The sequence below is a fragment of the Lepus europaeus genome, chromosome 7 (assembly GCF_033115175.1).
Source record: "Lepus europaeus isolate LE1 chromosome 7, mLepTim1.pri, whole genome shotgun sequence".
In the NCBI taxonomy this organism is placed as follows: Eukaryota; Metazoa; Chordata; class Mammalia; order Lagomorpha; family Leporidae; genus Lepus; species Lepus europaeus.
The window spans coordinates 67,768,084-67,793,430 of NC_084833.1; the positions used below are offsets into that span (position 1 = coordinate 67,768,084).

Sequence of the window (25,347 nt, forward strand, 5' to 3'; positions counted from 1 at the left end):
AAAGGCAGATGAGGTATTATGACACTGAATGGCCAACACTTCCCTGGGTTACATCCCATACAAGTTGTGGAAGTGATTACAAAGACATATTTAGGGCCAGCATTGTGGCACAGCATGTTAACCCACCACTTGCTATGCCAGCATCCTGTATCAGAATGCTGGTTTGAGACCTGGCTGCCCCACTTCTGATCCAGCTCCCTGATATGTCAGGAAAATAGTGGAGTACGGCCCAAGTACTGAAAACCTAAGCCGAATTCCCAGCTCTTCCAGTTACTAACTAAATTCTTAATTTCTCTAAGAATAAATTTCACCATGTGAAAATGGGGTTAAATATACATATGCCATGGAATTATTATAAGAATGAAATGAAATGAAATATGTCAAAGCTAACCTATCCTTAAGCTAACAGCAACTATTTGGTAAACAAACAAATATATAATGTCTTTTGTGTTCTTCCTTTTCCTAGGTCTGCAGTTCTCATTTGGTTGGCCTCAAGATCCCTTCATACTTTTAAGATTTACTTATATATTTGAAAGTTAGAGAGTGAGAGAGGGGAACAAACACACACAGAGATACACAAAGAGATCTTCCATTTGCTGGTTGAGTTAGTAAATGGCTTCAACAGCAAGGGCTGGGCCAGGGTGAAGCCAGGAGCCTAGAACTCCATTTAGGTATCCCACATGGGTGATGGGTGGTAGCCATCCAAGTGCTAGGGTCATTTTCTGTTGCTTTCCCAGGCACATTAGCAGGCAGCTGGATTGGAAGTGGAGCAGCCAGGACTTGATCTGGCCCTCATATTGGATGCTGGCATCACAAGTGGCAGCTTAAACCTTTGTGCCACAATGCCAACCTCAGGACCCCATATACTTCTAATTATTGCAGATCTCAATGAGATTTTGTTTATCAAGCCTACATTTACCAATTTTTACCTTTAAAATTAAGAAATTAAAATGTTTATTAATTCTTTAAAATAGTAAGTTCAATATATGTCAAAAATAACACATTTTAATGAAAACTAATTTTTTTCCAAAACGAGAGAGAGTAGGAATACTGGCACTGTTTCACATTTTTATGTCTTTTTAATGCCTGGCTTAACAGAAGACAGCTGGAGTCTCATACCTACTTCTGCACTGAATCTGTTTTATTTTCCCATGCATATGGAAAACTGCACTGTATACTCATGTGAGATTGAGAAAGACAAAGGGCAAACATAGTCTTGGTATTACTATGAAAATAGTTTTCACAAGCGCATTCAAAGGGTCTCAGAGACTAATTAACTAATTGATATTGAGAAGTACTAATTCTGGGCTCCACTTCTGAAGATACCAATTCAGAAAGCCTAGGAAACAAACTGGCCATGGGTATGTTTAAAAGCTCCATAAGTAATTATGATGTGAGCCCCTGTTTAAGAACTATTAAAAGTTTAGACACTAAATATACTTTTTTAAAAAGATTTATTTATTTGAAAGGTGGAGAAGGTGAGAGAGGGAGAGACTTTTTTTTTTTTTTTTGACAGGCAGAGTTACTGAGAGAGAGAGAGACAGAGAGAAAGATCTTCCTTCCGTTGGTTCATCCCCCAAGTGGCTGTTACGGCCAGCACGCTGCGCCAATCCAAAGCCAGCAGCCAGGTGCTTCTTCCTGGTCTCCCATGCCAGGGCAGGGCCCAAGGACCTGGGCCATCCTCCACTGCACTCCTGGGCCACAGCACAGAACTGGACTGGAAGAGGAGCAATCGGGACAGAATCCGGTTCTATCTGCTGGTTCACGCCTCAAATAGCCACAATGGCCAGGGCTCATTTTTTAAAAAAATATTTATTTTATTTATTTGAAAGACAGAGTTACAGAAAAGAGAGAGGGAGAAGGAGAGGGAGAGAATCTTTCACCCGCTGGTTCACTTCCCGAATGGCAGTAATGGCCAGAGCTGGGCCAATCTGAAAAACCAGGAGCCAGGATCAAAATTCTTCTGGGTCTCCCATGTGGGTGACAGGGACCCAGGAACTTGGGCTATCTTTCGCTGCTTACCCAGGCGCATTAGCAAGGAGCTAGATTGGAAGTGGAGCGTCCAGGACACAAATTGAGGCCCATATGGGATGCTGGCACTGCAGGCTGCGGCTGAACCCACTGCACCACAGCGCCAGCCCTTTGGAATACCTTTAAAAAATGTTTCTTGGGGGCCATCATGTGGCATAACAGGTAAAGCCACTGCCTGCATTGCCAGCATCCCATATGGGCCTCAGTTTATGTCCTGTATGCTCCACTTCCAATCTCACTCCCTGCTAATGCTCCTGGGTAAGCACTAGAAGATGATTCAAGTCCTTGTACCCCTGCACCCATGTAGGAGACCTGGAAGAAGCTCCTGGCTCCTGGCTTTGGATTGGTCCAGCTCTGGCCATTGAGGCCATCTGGGGAGTGAACCAGCAGATGGAAGACCTCTCTCTCTCTCTGCCTGTCTGTAACTCTGCCTTTCAAATAAATAAAAATCTTTTTAAAAAAAAGTTTCTTGATTGCTTTAACTTAAAAACTTGGAAATAACAAGTATTGATAAGGATGCAGAAAAATTCCTTATACACAGTTGGTGGGAATGTGTGTTGCTGCTATGGAAAAGTCTGGTGGTTCCTTAATAATTCAAACATAAAATGACTCAGTAAACCTCTCATGGATATTTGGCCCAAAGAAATGAAAACAAGAATTCAAACAAAACTTTGTAAAAAATGTTCATAAAAACTAAAAAGGAGAAATAACCCATATGTTCTTCACTGGATGAATGGATGGGTAAAATAAGGTGTATTCCTATCTTGTGATATTAATCAGCCATAAAAAGGAGGAAATACAAGTATATTCTACACCATGAATGAACCTTCAACATATTAGGCTAAGTCAGAGAAGCCAGCTACAAAAGTCACACAGTATGTGACTCCATTTACAAGAAATATTCAGAATAGGCAAATGCATAGAGACAGAAAGTGAGAGTGGTTGCCAGGGCAGGGGTGGGTGGAAGAGAGTGCATTAGTCTGCACGGGCTGCTACAACAGAATGCCAGTCTGGGTTGCTTAAATAACAGAAATGTATTTTCTTGCAGTTCTGGAGGCGGGTGCTGGGAGGGTTGGTTTCAGGTGAGGTCTTACTTCCAGGCTTGCTGAACAGCAACTTCTCACTGTTTCCTCCCACGGCCTTTCCTCTGTGCACATGCACCCCTGGTGTCTCCTCTTTTCCTTATATGGACACCAGCCACACTAGATTAGGGCCCCACCTCATGACCACATTTAACCTTTTTTGACAGGCAGAGTGGACAGTGAGAGAGAGGGACAGAGAGAAAGGTCTTCCTTTTCCGTGGGTTCACCCCACAATGGCCGCTGTGGCTGGCGCACCGCGCTGATCCGAAGGCAGGAGCCAGGTGCTTATCCTGGTCTCCCATGGGGTGCAGGGCCCAAGCACTTAGGCCATCCTCCACTGCACTCCCAGGCCACAGCAGAGAGCTGGACTGGAAGAGCAGCAACCAGGACAGAATCCGGCACCCCAACCGGGACTAGAACCCGGAGTGCAGAGGATTAGCCTATTGAGCCACGGCACTGGCCATACCACATTTAACCTTAACTGCCTCCCCAGAGGCCCTATCTTCAAATATAGTCACATAGGGAGTTAGGACAGAACATACGGATTTTACAGAGACAAATCAGTCCATAATAAAGAATGACTGCTTCACAGGTATGGAGTTTTCCTTTTGGTGAGATGAAATGTTTTATAACTAGACGATGGTATTGGCTGCACTATGTCATTAAGGGTAAATTTTATGTTACCTGTATTATTTAATGTAATTAAAATAAAGTTTACTGAGACTAATCGTCCATCAGGCACTTTATACATGTTTGATTTTATCCTTGATACTTATGAGGGAAGTGATTTCATTCCATTTTACACCTGAAGAAACTAAGCTTAGACAAGTTAGAAACAAGCCCACAGAACCATGCCACAGCTCTGACTCCAGGACTCACCTTCTGTTTTGCTGCATGTGAGTACACTCAACAACTAGTCAGGACAGCACAAAGTACCATGGTTGCATACCCAGAAGACACTGGCATGTGTTGAAAATAAGAAATATTCTTTCTGTCACTATCACCTGGGTGGTTTTTAATCCCACTATATGACAAAGTTATTCCATTCTAGGTGGCTACTCCTGAGTTGTCTTTCTTCCACCATGAGGGAGGGGCTTGCTCCCTCTGCACCTGCCATTTCTTACCACTAACAGCAACACTTTTCTGTCTTATTTTTTTTCTCTGTCTATAACTCTTTCTTTGTGGAAAAGGATAATCATTTATAGGCACTGGCAGGCAATCAGACCTGTGTTAGTCCTATTTCACAGTATTTTAGGATATTAAAAATGGTTCCAGGGATAGGCATTTGGCTAGCAGTGAAGATGCAGCTTGAGATGCCTGCATGCCTTCACAGACTGTCTGGGTTCGTGCCTCAGCTCCACTCCCTACAGCAGCTTCCTGCTAATGTGTACCCTGGGAAGCAGCAGGTGATGATGGCTCAACTCGCTGGGTCCCTACCACTCACGTGGGAGATCTGCATGAAGTTCTTGGCTCCTAGTTGCAGCCTAGCCCAGCCCCATCTGTTGTAGGCATCTGGAGAATGAACCAGTGGATAGGAACTCTCTGCTTCTCTATGTCAACACATTCATTACACTTCATAGCTCTTTTTGCCTATGGCCACTTTTCCTAAGGTTCAGGAGTTAACCAACAAATGCTTCTCTGTGACAAGCTTCTGTCCCCACCTACCATTTTTAGGTGCTTTTGGGCCCAGGGGAATTCTAGAGCATTGTGGAGCCCTGAAGGTTTAACAGGAGAAAAAGAAATCTTTCTTAGAAATGCTTTAGATGGTCTACAGCAGTGTTTCTCAAACTTCAGCATGCATTAGAATCACTTAGAGCTTGTTAAAACACAGCTTGCTAGGCCGTACCCCAGAATTTTTGCTTCAGTAGGTCTAAGGTAGGTCTGAGAATCTGCATTCCCACCACTTCCCAGGTGATACTGATGCTAGTGGTTTTCAATCTTGGCTGCACAGAATAACATTAAGCACTTTAAACACAATCCTGATGCTCAGTCTCAGCCCTAGACCAGTTACATTTGATTTCCTAGGGGGCTGAATTGATGTATCTACAGTTTATACATGCATATATTTGAAAAGCTGAGGGATAGGGACTGATCTTCTATGTGCTGGTTTACTCCTTCCCAAATGGCTGCAACAGCTAAGGTTGGGCCAGGTCCAAGCCAGGAGCCAGGAACTCCATCCAGGTCTCTATGTGGGTAGCAGGGACCCAAGCACTTGAGCCATCTTTTGCTGTTTTCCTAGGTACATTAGCAGGGAGGTGGACTGGAAGCAGAGCAGCTGGGACTCAAAGTGGTGCTCCAATAAGGGCTGTAGACATCATAGGTGGTGGCTTAACCAGATGTGCTGCAATGCCAGCCCCTATAGTTGAAGTGTTTCTTTTTAAAATTTGTGAGGTGGAAAGACAGAGATAGAAGTATAAAAGGAGGAAGGAAGGAGGGAGGAAGAAGAAAGAGATGGGAGAGCGAGAGGAAGGAATAAAACACAAGAGACAGACAGAGCTCCCATTTGCTGGTTCACTCCCCAAACGCCCACAATGGTTGGGAGTGGGCCAGTGTGAAGACAGAAGCCAGGAACCAGGAACTCATTCTAGATCTCCTATGTGGTGGGCAGGAACCCAACTACTCAAGGCATTACCCTCTGCCTCTCAGAGTCTACATTAGCAGGGAGCTAGAACCAGGACCTGGAGCTAGGATTTAAACTCAGGTACTCTGATGTGGGATGTAGGCATTTTAACTGATAGTAACCACTAGGCCCAATTTCTACTCCACATCTGTATGTTTAAAAATGCTCAAGACATAGCTGGCGCCGTGGCTTAACAGGCTGATCCTCCGCCTTGCGGCGCCGGCACACTGGGTTCTAGTCCCGGTTGGGGTGCCGGATTCTATCCCGTTGCCCCTCTTCCAGGCCAGCTCTCTGCTATGGCCCGGGAAGGCGGTGGAGGATGGCCCAAGAACCTTGGGCCCTACACCAGCATGGGAGACCAGGAGAAGCACCTGGCTCCTGGCTTCGGATCAGCACCATGTGCCGGCCGCAGTGGCCATTGGAGGGTGAACCAATGGCAAAAAGGAAGACCTTTCTCTCTGTCTCTCTCTCTCACTATCCACTCTGCCTGTCAAAAAAAAAAAAAAGTAAAAAACAAACAAACAAACAAACAAACAAAAAACGCTCAAGACATACTAATGCACAGCTTGAGTAGTAGGGTTCCAAGCACTTGAGCCACCTTCTGCTGCCTTCCAGAGTATACATCAGCAGGAAGCTGGATTATAAGTGGAGCAGCTGGGACACAAACCAGTCCTAACCACTGCACCAAATGCCCATCCCTATAAATTAACTTGTATTGTATATAAAGTACACATCAGTAAAGTTGATTAAAAAAGAACAGCTTAGTCATACAGTGGTTTATTTTGCTAATTAAGTTATAATCTTAGGCCGGCGCCATGGCTTAACAGGCTAATCCTCCACCTTGCGGAGCCAGCACACCGGGTTCTAGTCCTGGTTGGGGCGCTGGATTCTATCCTGGTTGCCCCTCTTCCAGGCCAGCTCTCTGCTATGGCCTGGGAAGACAGTGGAGGATGGGCCAAGTCCTTGGGCCCTGCACCCCATGGGAGACCAGGAGAAGCACCTGGCTCCTGGCTTCGGATCAGCATAATGCGCCGGCCGCAGCGGCCATTGGAGGGTGAACCAACGGCAAAGGAAGATCTTTCTCTCTGTCTCTCTCTCACTATCCACTCTGCCTGTCAAAAAAAAAAAAAAGTTATAATCTTGCTCCCACTATGGTATAAAAGATGAATTGTCAGGGCCCAGGAACCCCAAAAGGAACACAGAAATGATCTCCCTCAAAGACCAACAGCATCCAGAACGCAGTGACACCTCAACTGTCACCAGGGACCCACAGCTATTAGGCAGATTAGACTGTTCTTACTGCCTAGTTTATTCTGACTTGGCCTTCAAACTCTGACAGGTATCTGATTTCTCCAAACTAATCCCTTCCTTCATTCCAGACACTGGTTTAATTTAACATTTTGACCTGTCTTGTGAATCTGAATCCTGGCAGACTCACTCTTTGTCCCAACTCTGTTTCTTGTTTGCTTACTATTGTAACATAAGTCATTGTTTGAAAACTCTTACTTCCTGGTTACTCCACCTTGGCTTCTCCCTATAGCTCATCCTTCATAATCACACTGGATTCTCCAGGTCCCGGTTGTCATCACTACCATCATCATAGCACCTAACATTTCAGTGGTTACACTGTGATAAACACTGGGCTTCACACAGTATCTGATTCTCCCAACTGTTCTGCAAAGGTGGCCACTGAAACTTAATTTTACAGATCAGAAGTAGAGTCTCAGACATTTTGCTTATAAAACTGGTAAGCAAAGGAGTAAAAATTCAATCTAGGGGCCAATGCTGTGATGTAGTGAGTAAAGCTGTTGTCTGGGGTGCCAGTATCCCACATGGGTGCCAGTTTGAGTCCCGGCTGCTCCACTTCCGATCCAGCTCTTGCTATGGCCTGGGAAAGCAGTAAAAGAAAGCCAAAGTCCTTGGGCCCCTGCACCCGCACGGGAGACCTGGAAGAAACTCCTGGCTCCTGGCTTTGGGTCAATGCAGCTCCGGCCATTGCAGCCATTTGGGGAACGAAACAGTAGATGGAAGACTTCTCTACCTCCCTCCCTCCCTCTCTCGCTGCCTCTCTGTGACTCTGCCTTTCAAATGAATAAATCAGTCTTTAAAAAATTCAATCTAAATCTCTGATTGCATTCACTTCAACTAACAGAATCACTCACTGGTACAGGATCAGTACTTTGTGGCAGTGATAACATTATCTAAGTGGCTGCCTAACTCTGTAAACAGCTCTGGTAACCCCTATATGTGCACTAATAGGGTTGTCCCATATTTTTCACATTCTCCCTGGTGTTCAACAGTTACATACCATTTGAATGAACACGAAAAGTATTGCTGAGTAAATGAGTAACCATAGTTATTTTTAGAAGAAGACAACAGGATGGAAAAAAATGTCAAAATGACAAAAATTCTCTGTTCCCAACCCATCCTAAATTCTGCAAACATGCTGCATGCACAAAATTTTTTCCTTTTCCCAAAAAAAAAAAAAAAAAAAGTAATTAAAGCCACCTGAGCAAAATCGAGTTTGGAAGAGATTATGCAGTAACTGAAATAAATAATAACATAAGTTTTGCTTTTTATAGCTCCAGTTATTGTCCATATTGCTGTAATTACTAAGGATTAATTTGATGTCTCATTACAACAACCTGCATCTGCTTTCAGACAGCATCAAAAGGTACTGCATTTTATGCACAATGAGTTCTATTTCTATCCATATGCAAAGATGTGACAGGGAACACTTTTTAAAACTTATACAAGACTCGTTTACTTCAAAGGCACTCAGTGCTTCAGACAATTTTTGTACTCAACCAGACCTCACTGGGCTAGATAACAGAAGAGCTACTCTCTCATACACTCGAAATGAAGAAAAGGCAGGTTAGTATTTCCCTTCACACAGGGATGCAATACCAGAAATGGGCAGAGGACCCAGTGTTTCGACTTCCAAGGTGGCATGCAGACACTGCAGAGTTAACTTGGAGCAGCTCTAAATCATCCTGCAAACAGTGCAACCTAACTAGCAACTGAAGAAAAGCAAATCAATACCATTCAAGCTAGTAAAATGAAGTTAAAATGGTGAATTGAGTACATATATTTATATTCCCTCCTTCCTGAGAAAAATCCCAAAAGAGTAATGAAAAATTAAAAGAAAGCAGCAGTACGGGGGATCTTCAATGGATAAGAGATCACAACATATTTTTGAAGGCCCAAAAACAGATGGCTGAGTGATGACCAAAGGGGCAAAGTATGAAAGTCATCTGGGATACTGAGTGAGTAATGCAGCAGAAGGGAGGTGACCTGCACAGACTCTTGGTGAGGTTAGGGGTGGGGGAAAGTGGATTCACTGCTAGTCATATACAGAACATTCAACCCCCTCACCCTCTCCCCTAGAATGGCTGGGACGTCTGATGTCCTCACCTACCAGGAAACAGTCTTCTCTACATCTGTGGTTCTCATCACCTGCATCTCCTGGAGGGTCCGTTAGACAAAGACTGCTGGGTCTCACTCCCAGTACTTCACTCGGCGGTGATTCCCAGGGGCTGAGGACAGGAAGGAATGGGAAGGGACTGCTAATGAGTCCTGGGTTTCTTTCTGGGGTGATGAAAATATTCTAAAATTAGATAACGGTGATGGCTGACAACTGCAAACACTGTAAAAACTACTAACTTAAGCACTATTTAAAGGGTTCCTGAAAATGATAATTTTCTCATCTGCATACAAGGCTCTCATGGAAGCTCATCAAACAGACTCCATGTTTCCCCTATAATTAATATATGCAGTATCTTCAATGTCTTTAGGCCATGATGTCCACCCAGATCCTTCAATATCCTGGCTGTTTTCCTAAAGTCGGGATACAAAGTCACAGCTGACTCATCTAACATTTTACAGAAGATTTCAAGTTTTTGGAAGTTGATAAAGGACACGGAAGCTACATACAGTTTCTTGGATATTGATTATTTGGCTAAATTTAATTTATTCAAGGGTAATACATCAAACATGATATAAAAGTACCAAATGAGATTCCAAAGCCAAATACAAATAACAGGTACCAGTGTACCTAAAACATTATAAACATAAAATGCTATATAATAATGATGAGAAAAAGAGTTATATTCACTGGATTTCTATTGTTCAAAGAACATAAAAGCAACAGAATCTATATCAAATATAATAGACAGTGGTTATTAAATAAGAATGACATTTGAAAATACACTTCTATGTAATTATTCTACTGATAATATTATCTCTAAATTAAATTTACCCTGGACAAGGTAGAATTCCATTGCCATATGTTCTTCTTGCCTTCAGGATAACCATTTTTCCTAAGAGCTCTCACACTGCTAATTTCTTTTTTATTGCCCATCTTGCTCATTCCAGTTTCTATAGGGTCATGAAGACTGGGATCACGTGACTGATCCATTCCTGTATTCTACAACTTAGCCCAGTGCTTGGCACACAGCTGATTCTCAATAAATGTTGAAATGAACTGAGATTTCAGGCAATCATGTGATAATAGAAACTGAGATGACAAAGAGAAGCAGCACTCAGTTTGAGGAAGTGATAGCTTGAGGAAGTGGTAGTCTAATGGGAAGGTAAGCTTATCAACAGATTATTTCAATATTTTTTAGTAAAAATTGAGAGAAATCCTTTTCCAATAGATACTTAAGTCTTTATTCTGTATTAATTCATATTTACAAATTTAAATATAGTCTGTAAATTAAAAAAAATTCAGAATCGAGGCTGGCGTTGTGACGCACTAGGTTATGCTGCCCAATGCCAGCTCCTTGCTAATGTGCCTGGGAAAGCAGCAGAAAATGCCCAAGTGCTTGGTCTGGGCCCCTGCCACCTACATGGGAGACCTGGATGAAGCTTCTGGCTTCTGGCTCTAGCCTGGCCCAACCCCTGGCCACTTCAGCCACTTAGGAATTGAACCACCAGCTGGAAGATCTCTTTCTCTTTCTACTTCTCTCTGAAAATCTGCCTTTCAAATAAAATGAATCTTAAAATGGAAATGGCATAGAAAATTAATTTTTTTTAAAAAAAACTATTATGTAGGATCTCTGTCTTTAATGTGCTGTACATTGTTATTTAACGCTATAATTAGTACTCCAATGGTAGTTTTTTCACTTTATGTTGCTATATGGGCAAACTGTTGAAATCTTTACCTAATATGTACTAAACTGATCTTCTGTATATAAAGAGAATTGAAAAGGAATCTTTATGTGAATGGAAGGGGAAAGGGAGCGGGAAAGGGGAGGGTTGCGGGTGAGAGGGAAGTTATGGGGTGGGGGGGGAAGCCATTGTAACCCATAAGCTGTACTTTGGAAATTTATATTCATTAAATAAAAGTTTAAAAAAAATAAATAAAATAAAAATAAAAAAAATAAAAAAAACAAAAACAAAAAACTCAGAACTTAAGCCATAGGGAAATAAATCAATGATTCCAGTGTTACAAATTAGGAAAGCATAAAGAACCGTGGGCATATAGAAGAATGGCATTTAAACAATTAAGAGATGGTGGTGGCAGCAGAGTTCTGGAAGAGAAAAGAGTTACAGTGAAAGAGTGGGAGAGACAGAGAGAGATTGATAGGCCAGATCTAGCTAGACAAAGGCATGGGGGATAGGACATTAAAACAGCATATGCAAAAGAACACAAATGTGTGAAACAGGATAAAGTCTTAGAATATCATAAGCAATTGAGGATAGCTGAAGCAAAAGGACACCAAAGTAAATTCTGAAAAAAAGTAAGGGGTGTGGAGAGAGAAGAATTTTAAATGTTTTCCATGTATCTGGTTTGACAAACTCTAAGGGTGGTAATGCTATTTTACAAGACATGGAATTCAGAAGGAAAGATGATGAATTTAGTTTTGAACACAGAGAGCCTAAGATGCTGGTAGAAGTCAACTGGAGAAGACAGCTGACACTTCAGTTTACATGTGGACTGTGAGCAGAGACTCTCTGGGAGATACAGGAATTACACAATACCATTGCTTGGCTACCACCTCGTATCTGTCCAGGTTCTTCAAGGAGACCTCCCATTCTTTAAGTCCATTACTTCTTTCACTATCACCCTCTAGCCATAGTTTCCTCTCTTCTTACCCAATATAGATTCTTTGGCCCATCATTATAACCTTCTGAACCTGAATACTTCCATCAAACTCACTTAGCAAGACCAAACCCCTACTTAATTCAAATATCCACACTGTCTATATTTTAACACAAATAAGCCAATTATATCTATTAAATACCTTTGCATTTTTTTGATCAATCTGTTTGAAATAATTATCCTCTGGCTATATTATACAATAAACAAAATTGGTATAGGGATAATGAACACGGTTCCTTGGCCATTTTTAACAACAGTGTGCTAATTAACATTTCTATCTAAAGAGGGTTAAGTTTTTTTTTTTTTTTTTTGGACAGGCAGAGTTAGACAGTGAGAGAAAGAGAAAGAGAGAAAAGTCTTCCTTTTTCTGTTGGTTCACCCCCCAAATGGCTGCTACGGCTGGTGCACTCCGGCTGGCACCCTGTGCCAATCCGAAGCCAGGAGCCAGGTGCTTTCTCCTGGCCTCCCATGCGGGTACAGGGCCATCCTCCATTGCCTTCCCGGGCCACAGCAGAGAGCTGGACTGGAAGAGGAGCTACCGGGACAGAATCTGGCGCCCCAACCGGGATTAGAACCTGGGGTGCCGGCACCGCAGGCAGAGGTTTAGCCAAGTGAGCTGCGGTGCCGGCCAAGAGGGTTAACTTTTAACATAAATAATACACTAAAAGAAGAAATCTCTGCGTTTTAAGTTCCTATTACAAAAACATGAGCATGAGGACCCTTCATCATCATGCATATAAATCCAGGAAATAATAAGGCAATTAAATACTGCAGTTTCATGGCAATATCATTTCCATGAAATAGAGTAAAAAGAGTGCTTAACTCCTGTCCTTTGCTCAATCTTGTCCTGTGCAAACAGCAGAGGAAAGTTTTTTAAAAATGACAGCTGTGCTTTAAAAAGTACACTTAACAATACTTACACTGAATGCATATCAGCTACTAGAAATTATGAGGAACTACAGCTAAGAAAGACATGCCCTCAAGGGATACATAGGAGAATATCTAAAATTGATTAAAAAATTAAAAACGAAGAATTTTTTTCTTTAGGACATGAAATAAGTGAGTACTATAACAGAGCAGAGAGAGAGAAAAGTAATTCTACTGAGAGAAAAAGCAGAGAGAGTCGAGGAGGAAGTTGTATTTCAGTTGCACCCTTAGGAATGAGCAGTGTAAATACACAGGAAATTTGGGCTAGCTCTGTGGTGTAGTGGGTAAAGCCGCCGCCTGCAGTGCTGGCATCCCATATGGGCGCCAGTTTTGAGTCCTGACTTTTCCATTTCTGATCCAGCTCTCTGCTATGGCCTGGGAAAGCAGTACAAGATGGCCCAGGTCCTGGGGCCTCTACTCCTGGCTCCTGGCTTTGGATCAGCATAGCTTCAGCCGTTGCGGCCAATTGGGGCATGAACCAGCGGATAGACGACTTCTCTCTCTCTCTGCCTCTCTTTCTCTCTCTGTGTAACTCTGACTTTCAAATACATAAATAAATTAAAAAAAAAAAAGATACAGGAAATTATCAGAAACACAGAGGTGCAGGAAAATGCCTGGCATGAATCATTTAAAAAAAACTCAAAAATTAAATGAGTATAAATGAACAAAGTTCAGATAAACATCTAAGTATCAAGTGAATTAAGAGTGAGCAAGTCAGGGGCGGGCACTGTGGCTCAGTGGGTTAACGCCCTGGCCTGAAGCGCTGGCATCCCATATGGACGCCAGTTCTAGTCCTGGCTGCTCCTCTTCTGATCAAACTCTCTGCTATGGCCTGGGAAAGCAGTAGAAGATGGTCCAAGTCCTTGGGCCCCTGCACCCACGTGGGAGACCCAGAGGAAGCTCCTGGCTCCAGACCAGCACAGCTCCAGCCGTTGTGGCCGGTTGGGGAGTGAACCAGCAGATGGAAGACCTCTTTCTCTCTGCCTCTCCTCTCTCTGTGTGACTCTGACTTTCAAATAAATTCATAAATATTAAAAAAAAAAAAAAGTGAGCAAGTCACACGAGCAGGTGGGAAAACAGTTTCACACCCAATTATAAAGGGACATTCTCATCACAGCCATGAAACTGATGAGAATATCCTGAGTACGAACACTTCATAGCTTCCAGGTTCAGTACCTAAACTGATGAATAAACCAAAGGAATGAGTTTAGGATTGTTCACGCTAATCACAAACCAAGTAATCAAATTGGAATGAAATCAGCTCAAAGTACAGGCTGATTTTTCCCTAAACAAAAATAGCTAGTTTTTTTTTTTTTTTCTGAGTACATAATAAATACTAATTTTTCAAACCTGAAAATTGACAAATTTTAAATGGGAAATAAAAGGTAATAGAAACGGCCATCATTTAAGAGCTGCATATTGGCACATATTCTTCCAGACTTTTCCCTTAGATACGTACACACCCACATACACAGAGAGTTTAAAAAATTGTATCAGGTCCAGCTTCCTGCTAATGGCCTGGGAAAAGCAGCAGAAGGTGGCCCAAGTATTTTGGTCCCTGCTACCCAAGTGGGAGACCTGGAACAATATCCTTGCTCCTGGCTTATGCCTGACCCAGCTCCAGCCATTGCAGCCATCTGGGAAGTGAACCAGCAGATGGAAGACCTCTCTCTGTATCTCTCCCTTTAGCTCTGTAACTCTGATCAAATAAACAAATAAATGTATAAAAAAATAAAAATAAAAAAATTTAAGAATTGGAATCACATTCTGCTTCCTGTTATATAAACACAAATTCTAAATTAAAAAAAATTTTTTTTTATTTGACAGGCAGAGTTAGACAGTGAGAGAGAGAGAGACAGAGAGAAAGGTCTTGCTTCCATTGGTTCACCCCCCAAATGGCCGGCACGCTGTGCCAATCCGAAGCCAGGAGTCAGGTGCCTCCACCTGGTCTCCCATGCGGTTGCAGGGCCCAAGCACTTGGGTCATCCTACACTGCCCTTCGGGGCCACAGCAGAGAGCTGGACTGGAAGAGGAGCAACCAGGAAAAGAACCCAGCACCCACATGGGATGCTGGCACCGCAGGCGGAGGATTAACCAAGTGAGCCATGGCGCCGGCCCCTCTAAATTTATTTTTAAAAATACTTATTTATTTTATTGGAAAAGCAGAGGGACAGGGAGAGACACAGACATATATATTTTCCATTTGCTGGTTCACTCCCCAAATGTCCACAATAACCTAGCCTGTTTCAAATCAAAGCCAGAAGCCTAGAATTCAGTCTGGGTCTCCCACATAGATGGCAAGGACCCAAGCACCTGTCACCTCCCAGGATGCACATTAGGAGAAAGTTCAAACTGAAAGCAGAGCCAGGACTTAAATCCAGGTGTCTTTTTTGTTTGTTTGTTTGTTTGTTTGACAGGCAGAGTGGACAGTGAGAGAGACAGAGAGAAAGGTCTTCCTTTTGCCGTTGGTTCACCCTCCAATGGCCGCCACGGCCAGTGCACTGCGGCCAGCGCACCATGCTGATCCAAAGGCAGGAGCCAGGTGCTTATCCTGGTCTCCCATGGGGTGCAGGGCCCAATTTCTTGGGCCATCCTCCACTGTACTCCCGGGCCATAGCAGAGAGCTGGCCTGGAAGAGGGGCAACAGGGACAGAATCTGGCGCCCCAACCGGGACTAGAACCCGGTGTGCTGGCGCCGCAAGGCGGAGGATTAGCCTGTTAAGCCACGGTGCCGGCCTTAGGTTTTCATTTTTAAAGCATGTACTTATTTTCAGCCACTTGAAAGGCAGGGTGAGGGAGGGGGAGGGAGGAGAGAGAAGGGGAAGGGGAAGGGAAGGGGGAAGGGGAGAGGGAGGGGGAAGGGGAGAGGGAGAGGGAGAGGGAGAGGGAGAGATCTCTTCCATTTGTTGGTTCACTCCCTAAATGCCCACATCAGCTGGGGCTGGGCCAGCTGAAGTCAGGAGTCAGGAACAAGGGCCCAAGCAATCAAGCTATCATCTGCTGCCTCCCAGGATGCATCAGCAAAAAGCTGGATTGGAAGCAGAGGTGTTGGTACTCAAACCAGTACTCCAATATGACCAATGTACTTTATAAAAGTTAATATTTCATAATTTCTATAGCCACATAGGTTGAATTGGTTTCCTTAGGCTGCTGTGACAAATAACCACAAACTGGCTGGCTTAAACAAGAGAAGTTTATTCTCTCAGCTCCAGAGGCCAGCAGTCTAAAATCAAGATACTGGTAGAGCCAAGCTTGCTTTGAAGGTTCTACAAAAGAATCCTTCTTTGCCTCTTCTGCAATCCTTGGCATCACAGTAACTTATGTCTCCAACTCCAAATGTCTCTCTTTTCTCTTCATTTTTTTTTTTTTAAGATTTATTTATTTGAAAGAGTTACACAGAGAGAGGAGAGGCAGAGAGAGAGAGAGAGAGAGAGAGAGAGAGAGAGAGGTCTTCCATCCGATGGTTCACTCCTCAGTTGGCTGCAACGGCCGGAGTTGTGCAGATCTAAAGCCAGGAGCCAGGAGCTTCTTCCAGGTCTCTCATGCGGGTGCAGGGGCCCAAGGACTTGGGCCATATTCTACTGCTTTCCCAGGCCGTAGCAGGGAGCTGGATCATAAGAGGAGCAGCTGGGACTAGAACTGGCGCCCTTATGGGATGCCGGCGCTTCAGGCTGGAGAGTTAACCCGCTGAGCCACAGTGCCGGCCCCTCTCTTTTCTCTTATAATAACACCAGTACTTGTATTTAAGACACACCCTAAACCAGTAAGAACTCGCCTTAACTTGATTATATCTGTAAAGATCTTATTTCCAAATAAGAGTGCATTCATGGTTTTGGACTTGCCTTTTTCAGACATACTTCAAGCCACTATAGAGGTCATCCAAACAACAAGAAATTTCTAGTAGTTTTTTTAAGATTTATTTATTTATTTGAAAGTCAGAGTAACACAGAGAGAGGGGGAGGGAACTCTCTACTGGTTCTCTCCCCAAATGGCTGCAACAGCCAGGTCTGGGCCATGCTGAAGCCTGGAGCCAGGAAGTCTAACCGGGTCTCCCACATGAGTGGTAGCGGTCATCATATACTGCCTTCCCAGGCACTTTAGCAGGAAGCTGAATTCAAAGTGGAGCAGCTGGGACTCAAATGGGCACTCTGATATAGGATGCTGGCATTGTAAGCTGCAGCTTAACGTGCTGTGCCACTATGTCAGTGGCTTCTAGTATAATTTTAATAGGACAAAGTACACTAAGATACATAAGGGGTTCTTATTTTCCTGTATCTTGAAGCATATTATCTTTTATCATTATAGGGATGATTTCATCATTACTCATTAACTTCATAGTCATGTGAAAAGAAAATGGAAGAATACAGGATGCCTAAGAGGATGCTGCAACAGTGAAATGAACCGTCAGCATTACATCATCTCCAGCTTTCTCAATGCAGTACACAAAGTATGTGTCACTTTTTAAGAAGGTATTAAGAGAAGCCTGGATACACCGTTGTTGTGGCTTTTATTGTAATTCTAGCAGAGCACAGTTGGGAATGCAGATCATTTATTTTTCACTCATAATAATAAAGAAAAGAAAATGTTAGGGAAAAACATTTCAGCTATTAGACAAACCAGAAAATGAATTCAAAGAGACAGTAACAATTTAGTCTCTAATGATGATGGTAAAATTGGTTATGTAAATGAAATCTCAGACAATGAGCCTTCAGGTAATGATATCTATCTAGACGATAGATAACACACGAATTGTTCAATGAATCATACATTTCAAAGGACAAAAAAGATGGACAGTATTTTCATCCAATTAGTCATGCCACAGTAAGGATTTCATCATGCAATAATTTGCAACAAGAACTTAGACCACCCCATTTTGCTGAAAGAACGTGTGGCAATGTTTTTTCATCATTTGTGACATTTGTGAACTAAAATTTACTTGATATGGTTAATCACTGGATGAATGCTGAAGAGAAGTTATGACACTAAAATGTTTGGGAGGAAATGGACTACCACAAAGGTAATTAATTAGGTCATTAGAGTTGGTGTTTCATAGAAAACGAAAAAATGCTTTGCAGTTATGAACTAAAAAGTATGGCTACCCTCCCTTCAACAAAATCAAAGTATTGGTTTTTGACAATATGAGTCTAAGAACCAGAAGTGCCCGGTGCAGTGGCTCACTTGGCTAATCCTCTGCCTGTGGCGCTGGCATTCTGTATGGGTGCAGGGTTCTCGTCCTGGCTGCTCCTCATCCTGTCCAGCTCTCTGCTGAGGCCCAGGAGGGCAGTGTAGGATGGCCCAAGTGCTTGGGCCCCGCACCTGCATGGGAGACCAGGAGGAAGCACCTGGCTTCTGGCTTCGGATTGGCGCAGCTCCAGCCATAGCAGCCATTTGAGGGGTGAACCAATGGAAGGAAGACCTTTCTCTCTGTCTCTCTCTCTCACTGTCTAACTCTACCTGTCAAAAAAAAAAAAAAAAAAAAAAAAAGAACCAGAAGGAATAGTAGAGTTAGAACCCATTTGAGGTGTATTTGAAACTCAGAACCAGCATTTAAAGAATGTTTCACTTTCCAGGCTCATGCATGGCAGTGATGAGCACTTAGCTGCATTTGTAGGGCTGTGGCTATTTGAGACACTCTTAAATCAGAAAAATGAGAATAAAATTTGAGTTTGCCAACATCAAGAAAGTGAAAAGAACACCCACAGGATGGTGAACAATATTTGCAAATCCTATCTCTGATAAAGGACTTGGATCCAGAATATATAAATAACTATCACAGCTCCAAAGGACAACTGAATTTTCAAAACAAAACAAGAGACATTTATAGACATTTTCTCAAAGAATATCTACAAATGGCAAACAAGCACATGAAAAGATGTTCTCCATAATTAGTCATTAGAGAAATGCATGTCAAAACTATAATCATAACTCCTAGTGTTGAGAAGTGGAAAGCTGGAACCGTTTTACATTGGTGGTGGGAATGTAAAATGACACAGTTACTGTGGAGCACAGTCTAGCAGTCACTCTCATAGTCAAACATGGAGCTATCATATGATCCATCAATCCTACTACTTATATGTTTATCCAATCTAAGGGAAATGAAAACATATGCCCACACAGGAACTATTATTTGGGGGGCAGGTATTGTGACAAAGTGGGTTAAGCCACCGCTTGGGACACCTATATCCCAGACTGTAGTGCCGGTTCGAGTCCTGGCTATTCTGCTTTGGATCCAGTCCCTGCTAATGTATCTGGGAGGCAGGAAATGATGGTACAACCACCTGGAGTCCTGACACTCTTGTGGGAGAATGAGCTGGAATTCCAGGCTCAGGGCTTTGGGCTGGTCCAGCCCAGCTGTTGTGAGCATCTGAGAAGTGAATCAGCAGATGGAAGACTTCTCTTTGTCTCCCCAACTCTGTCACTCAGCCTTTCAAATAAGTAAACAAATAAATCTTTTAAAAACACACTGTTATTCAAATGTTCATAGTAATATTACTCATAATAACCAAAATTGAGAAACAAGCCAAATGCCCACTCTCATAAATGGAGAAAACAAATTATGATATTCCCATGTAAAAGAATGCCATTTGGCAATAAAAAGGAATGAAGTACTAATACATGCTACAACTGGATGACTCTGAAAACATTGTGCTGAATGAAATCAACTAGTCACAAAACATGATATACTGTTTGATTCCAGTTAAAGAAAAATGTCCAGAATAGGTAAATTCATATAGACAGAAAGTAGATTGATTAGTGAGTGCCTAGGGTAAGGAGCAAAGGAAAGGACAGGCAGAAAAGTGACTGCCAATGTGGAAAAGTTCCTTTCTAAGGTGATGAAAATATTCTAGCAAGTGCCATGGCTCACTAGGCTAATCCTCTGCCCGCGGCACCGGCACACTGGGTTCTAGTCCCGGTCAGGGCGCCGGATTCTGTCCCGGTTGCCCCTCTTCCAGGCCAGTTCTCTGCTGTGGCCAGGGAGTGCAGTGGAGGATGGCCCAAGTGCTTGGGCCCTGCACCCCATGGGAGACCAGGAGAAGCACCTGGCTCCTGGCTTTGGATCAGCGCAGCATGCAGGCTGCAGCGGAACAGCCATAGTGGCCATTTGGGGGGGTGAACCAACGGAAGGAAGACCTCTCTCTCACTGTCTGACTGCCTGTCAAAAAAAAAAAAAAAAAAAAAAAAAAAAAGGTAATGGCTTTCTCTTGGTATAGTTAAGCATTTTTTTCATTAAAAATAAATAGATAATCAATTTGAGAGGCAGAGAGAGAGAGAGAGTGTGTGTGTGTATGTGCGCTTCTATCTGCTGATTCATGCCCAACACAGATGGGGCTGAACTGGGAGCCAGGAATACAATCCAGGTCTCCCACACTGATGGCAGGAGCTCAATTACTTGAGTCATTACTGTTGCCTCCAGGGGTCTGCATTAGCAAGATGCTGGAATAAGGAGCTGAAGTCAGAAACTTAACCCAGGTAGTCTGATGTGAGACATGCTTAATTGTTAGGCTAAATGCTCATTCCCCTGTATTTCTTGAATGGATACCCAGATTGTTAGTAATTTTTCACTATCATAAATAAAGCTGCTTTTGGCCGGCGCCGTGGCTTAACAGGCTAATCCTCCGCCTTGTGGTGCCGGCACACCGGGTTCTAGTCCCAGTTGGGGCGCCGGATTCTATCCCGGTTGCCCCTCTTCCAGGTCAGCTCTCTGCTATGGCCCGGGAAGGCAGTGGAGGATGGCCCAAGTGCTTGGGCCCTGCACCCGCATGGGAGACCAGGAGAAGCACCTGGCTCCTGGCTTCGGATCAGCACGATGTGCCGTCCACAGCGGCCATTGGAGGGTGAACCAACAGCAAAAAGGAAGACCTTTCTCTCTGTCTCTCTCTCTCACTATCCACCCTGCCTGTCAAAAAAAAATTATAAAAATAAATAAATAAATAAAGATGCTTTCAACATTTTTTGTTTATGGATGTTTAAGGAGTTGTTACATGTTTCCCTCAAGAAAAACTCCTAAACACGAAATCTGGGGTGAAAAGGTATTCTGGATTTATATTTATTAAATAAAAGTTTTATTTTAAAAAAAAGAAAAGGTATTCTGGTACAGAAGATGTACTAATTTATACTTCCAACAACAATGTTCAAAGAGGGAATCATCAATTTTAATAAAATGCTTGATTTCATGGCTTAGTACAAAAATTCACAAAAACCCATATAAAAATACCAAATTGAGGAAAAACACCCCACCAATAAAGAAAAAAAAAGTAACAATAAAAAATTCCTTCAAATACATTAGCCTGAATCTTCCTCCAGTTTCAGTTTTAATGTCAAGAAATAGAATATATAATATTTATTAATTCTAGGTTTTACAATTAGGAGCATTTCTGGTTCTCCCAAAATGGACTTCCCACTTACAAATTATATTTATAGGCAGAATACAATGAAAAAAAATATTTTTTCTGCCAAGTAGGTTTAGAAGCAATAAGTCCTCTCTTCCCCTTAGCAGCAAGCATACCCAGTAACCAAATCTTAGTTTCCAACTATCATCTTCCAACAAAAGGAACCAAGAAGCCTTGGAGAAAGGCTGCTTCTAGGGCAGTTAAAAACAACAACAAAGGCCGGCGCCGTGGCTTAACAGGCTAATCCTCCGCCTTGCGGCGCCGGCACACCGGGTTCTAGTCCCGACTGGGGCGTCGGATTCTGTCCCAGTTGCCCCTCTTCCAGGCCAGCTCTCTGCTATGGCCCAGGAAGGCAGTGGAGGATGGCCCAAGTCCTTGGGCCCTGTACCCATGTGGGAGACCAGGAGAAGCACCTGGCTCCTGGCTTCGGATCAGCGAGATGCGCTGGCCACAGCAGCCATTGGAGAGTGAACCAACGGCAAAAAGGAAGACCTTTCTCTCTGTCTCTCTCTCTCTCTATCCACTCTGCCTGTCAAAAAAAAAAAAACAAAAAAAAACAAAAAAAAACAAAAAACCAAGGACAACAACAACAACAACAACAAAAGCCAAGGAAGACTTTCTAAACTTGGAAAGAATAAGATCATCCTTAGCAGGTGAATGGATAAATTGTATTACACACAGGTAACAGAATACTATTCAGTGCTGAAAACAAATGAGCTGCCAAGCTATGAAAAGACATAATGGAACATTTAATGTACATTACTAAGTAAAAGAAACCAATATGAAAAGGCTCTGCAGTGTATGATTACAATTATATGATTTTCTAGAAAAGACGAAACTATTTAGACAGTCAAATGGTTACCAAGGATGAGAAAGGAGGGATGACTAGGTGGAGCACAGTAGATTTTTAGGGCAATGAAACTATTCTGTAGGATGCAGTAATGGCGGATACAAGACATTACACATCTGTCAAAACTCATAGAGTATACAATACCAAGAGTGAACCGGAAATTAAACTATGGACTACAGATGATAACGATGTGTTGATGGAGATTTATCAACCATAACAAACAAACCAAAAATCCAAGAACAAACCTGTGGCATTTTGTAATACCAAAGAAAAAGTACTCAAACAATAGGGACACTCAAAAGGACACAAGAATCAGTCTTCATGAATTCCCAGTAACTAAAACAATTTAAACAACCAAGTAAATAAATACAGCATTGAATGACAATCCAAACTATAAAACTAATGAGTCCATTTTCATGTAGCTCATTAATTAACAAGTTGAATAAACACATAAAAGTTGAAGAACCAACCAATCTTCCATACACAATTTCAAATATACCAATCTAGGGAGTAGTCCTTAATTCCATTTCCCAATTCCACTCCTCAAATCCACAACCCCAGAGAGAAAGACTAAATTTAGTGATTCACTTTCAAAGAACAGAGTAAGGAAAGAGAAAAATACACATTATCAGTAGAGAAATGTGGAAAATACTACCATATCCAAGTAATGAAGTAAAAATAGTTAACCCAAGTATGAAGTGAATATCACCATGTGGGTATCACCTACTCCTTGACAGGACATGATGAGAAGAGCACTCTGCCTCTGTGGAATGTTTTCCAAAAATCTCTGTAACCCCACTTAATAATCAGGAAAATATCAAACTCAGATGGGCATACACTCTACAGGTCACAAAATGGAGAGACTGAGGACCGAGACTCCACCACAGATTAGAAGTCTTGGGGGCTGGCGCCGCGGCTCAACAGGCTAATCCTCCGCCTGCAGCGCTGGCACACCAGGTTCTAGTCCTGGTCAGGGCGCTGGATTTTGTCCTGGTTGCCCCTCTTCCAGGCCAGCTCTCTGCTGTGGCCCAGGAGTGCAGTGGAGGAGTGCAGGGAGTGCTTGGGCCCTGCACCTACATGGGAGACCAGGGGAAGCACCTGGCTCCTGGTTTCAGATAAGCGCAGAGTGCCGGCGTGGTGGCCATTGGAGGGTGAACCAAACGCAAAGGAAGACCTTTCTCTCTGTCTCTCTCTCTCTGACTGTCCACTCTGCCTGTCAAAAAAAAAAAAAAAAAAAAAAGTCTTGGGAGGGACCGGCGCGATGGTGCAGCGGGTTAATGCCCTGGTCTGAAGCGCCAGCATCGCTATGGGCACCAGTTCAAGTCCCAGCTGCTCCTCTTCTAATCCAGCTCTCTGCTATGGCCTGGGAAAGCAGTAGAAGATGGCCCCAGTCCTTGGGCCCCTGCACCCACGTGGGACACCTGGTATAGGCTCCTGGCTTCGGATCAGCACAGCTCCAGCCGTTAAGGCCATCTGGGGAGTGAACCATTGGATGGAAGACCTCTCTCTCTCTCTCTGCCTCTTCTCTCTCTGTGTAACTCTGACTTTCAAATAAATAAATCTTAAGAAAAAAAAAAGACTTGGGAAACATGACAGGAAGTACCCTGAATTAGACCCTGGAAAAATGAAAAAAATATTAATAGAAAGGCTGATGAAATCCAAATGAAGTCTAGAATTTAATTAACATTGACACTGATATACTAACAGCAGGTTCTCAGTATGACAAATGTACCATGGCAATGGAAGATGTTAATAATGGGGGAACTGGGTGGGATCTTAAAAATTACATCATCTTTGCAATTTTATTTCAAAATAAATATTTACAATAAATATTTATTTTAGAAATCAGAAAGAAAAAAATTAACTATAAAATGGAGCCATAAACCCACTAAACTAACATAGATATCTTTTTAGAAAATGTTAACTTCTAAATTTAACTACCATTTATTCTATTTTAAAAGTCTGTTAAATGAAATTAAAGAAAAAACAAAGCCAAGAGAAAGAGGACTCACAATTTCTTATTGGAGATTAAATTATGCATTAATCAGAAACATGGTGTACTGTAATATTAATAGTCCTAAAATGATATATATTAAACTAGGAACATTTGACAGACATTATTAGAAATACTTTATAACACATTAAAAAATATATAACCAAACATTCCACCAATTTAATCTTCTGTTAAGTTTTACTGTACACTGTGTTCTTTGGCTTACTGAGAAACAGGAATATTTCATCATTAGTGGTATTATAGAAAGAATGTTAAATTTATGCCTTTGACACATCATGACCTTGCTAAATGGGAGATCTCTTGCCTCTAATTTTATAGATAAGAGAAATGAATGTTGAAAGGATGTTAATAATATCCAAAACTTGATTATAAGGTCAAAGCACAAACAGTTTTAAAAATTGTGATGTCCCTTCAATGTAATATGGGGACACAGACCCATCCAAAGATTATATAATTACTCAGGGAAATGTACTTGCTTAATTATGCTCTTTACTGGTAAATTGAAAATCTCAGATTAAGTGATATTTCATGTTAACTTGTAGGTTTTTGTCCAGTTGCAAGTAGTTTCTGTCAGGTAGAAGAGATATTCACAAAGGTTAGGGCTTAGCTATAGGACATTAACCAGTTTGTAACAAACTTAACCATTTTATTATCCCAATTATAAACTGTCCGTGAATAAAGAGCTCCTCAGATGCTCTCTGAAATAAACAGTCTTACCACCTCACTTGTTCCCTTAGTAACTAATGAACTGAACAAAATCTTTGAGATATGCTTTTCTGAGTCACATTTTACATTTTCTCACATTATACTTTTTTGTTTGTTTGTTTTTTGACAGGCAGAGTGGACAGTGAGAGAGAGAGACAGAGAGAAAGGTCTTCCTTTGCCGTTGGTTCACCCTGCAATGGCTGCCTGCGGCCGGCGCATTGCGCTGATCCAAAGCCAGGAGCCAGGTGCTTCTCCTGGTCTCCCATGCGGGTGCAGGGCCCAAGGACTTGGGCCATCCGCCACTGCCATCCAGGGCCATAGCAGAGAGCTGGCCTGGAAGAGGGGCAACCGGGACAGAATCCGGTGCCCTGACCAGGACTAGAACCTGGTGTGCCAGCGCCACAGGCGGAGGATTAGCCTATTGAGCCACAGCGCCGGCGCTCTCACATTATACTTTCATAAGCATTGAGGACTTCTCCATAGCCTGCCCGACACGGCCTTTCTTCTACCCAGCTCTACAAGTTGTGTATCCTGACAGAGTTGCTAGGAGGACAGTTATTCTGGAAAATATTCTGATAATATTAGCAACTATTTGGAACTATCAAATAACATTTTTCTGTCTCAA

At 42.6% G+C, this 25,347-nt stretch overlaps 1 protein-coding gene across 6 annotated transcripts in view; it reads right to left on the bottom strand.

The window, feature by feature from the left end:
* NARS2 (asparaginyl-tRNA synthetase 2, mitochondrial) overlaps window positions 1-25,347 on the bottom strand; it is a 149,435-nt gene that overhangs the window by 58,730 nt on the left and 65,358 nt on the right. The window contains exon 1 of one of the 6 annotated variants that reach the window (XM_062196781.1): window positions 9,152-9,240. The exons of the other annotated variants lie outside the window; for them this stretch is intronic. Within the exon in view, the coding sequence (XP_062052765.1) occupies window positions 9,152-9,195 (44 nt within the window). The 5' untranslated portion in view covers window positions 9,196-9,240. Of the gene's footprint in view, window positions 1-9,151; window positions 9,241-25,347 lie in introns of those variants that run through there. 6 annotated transcript variants of the gene reach the window in all.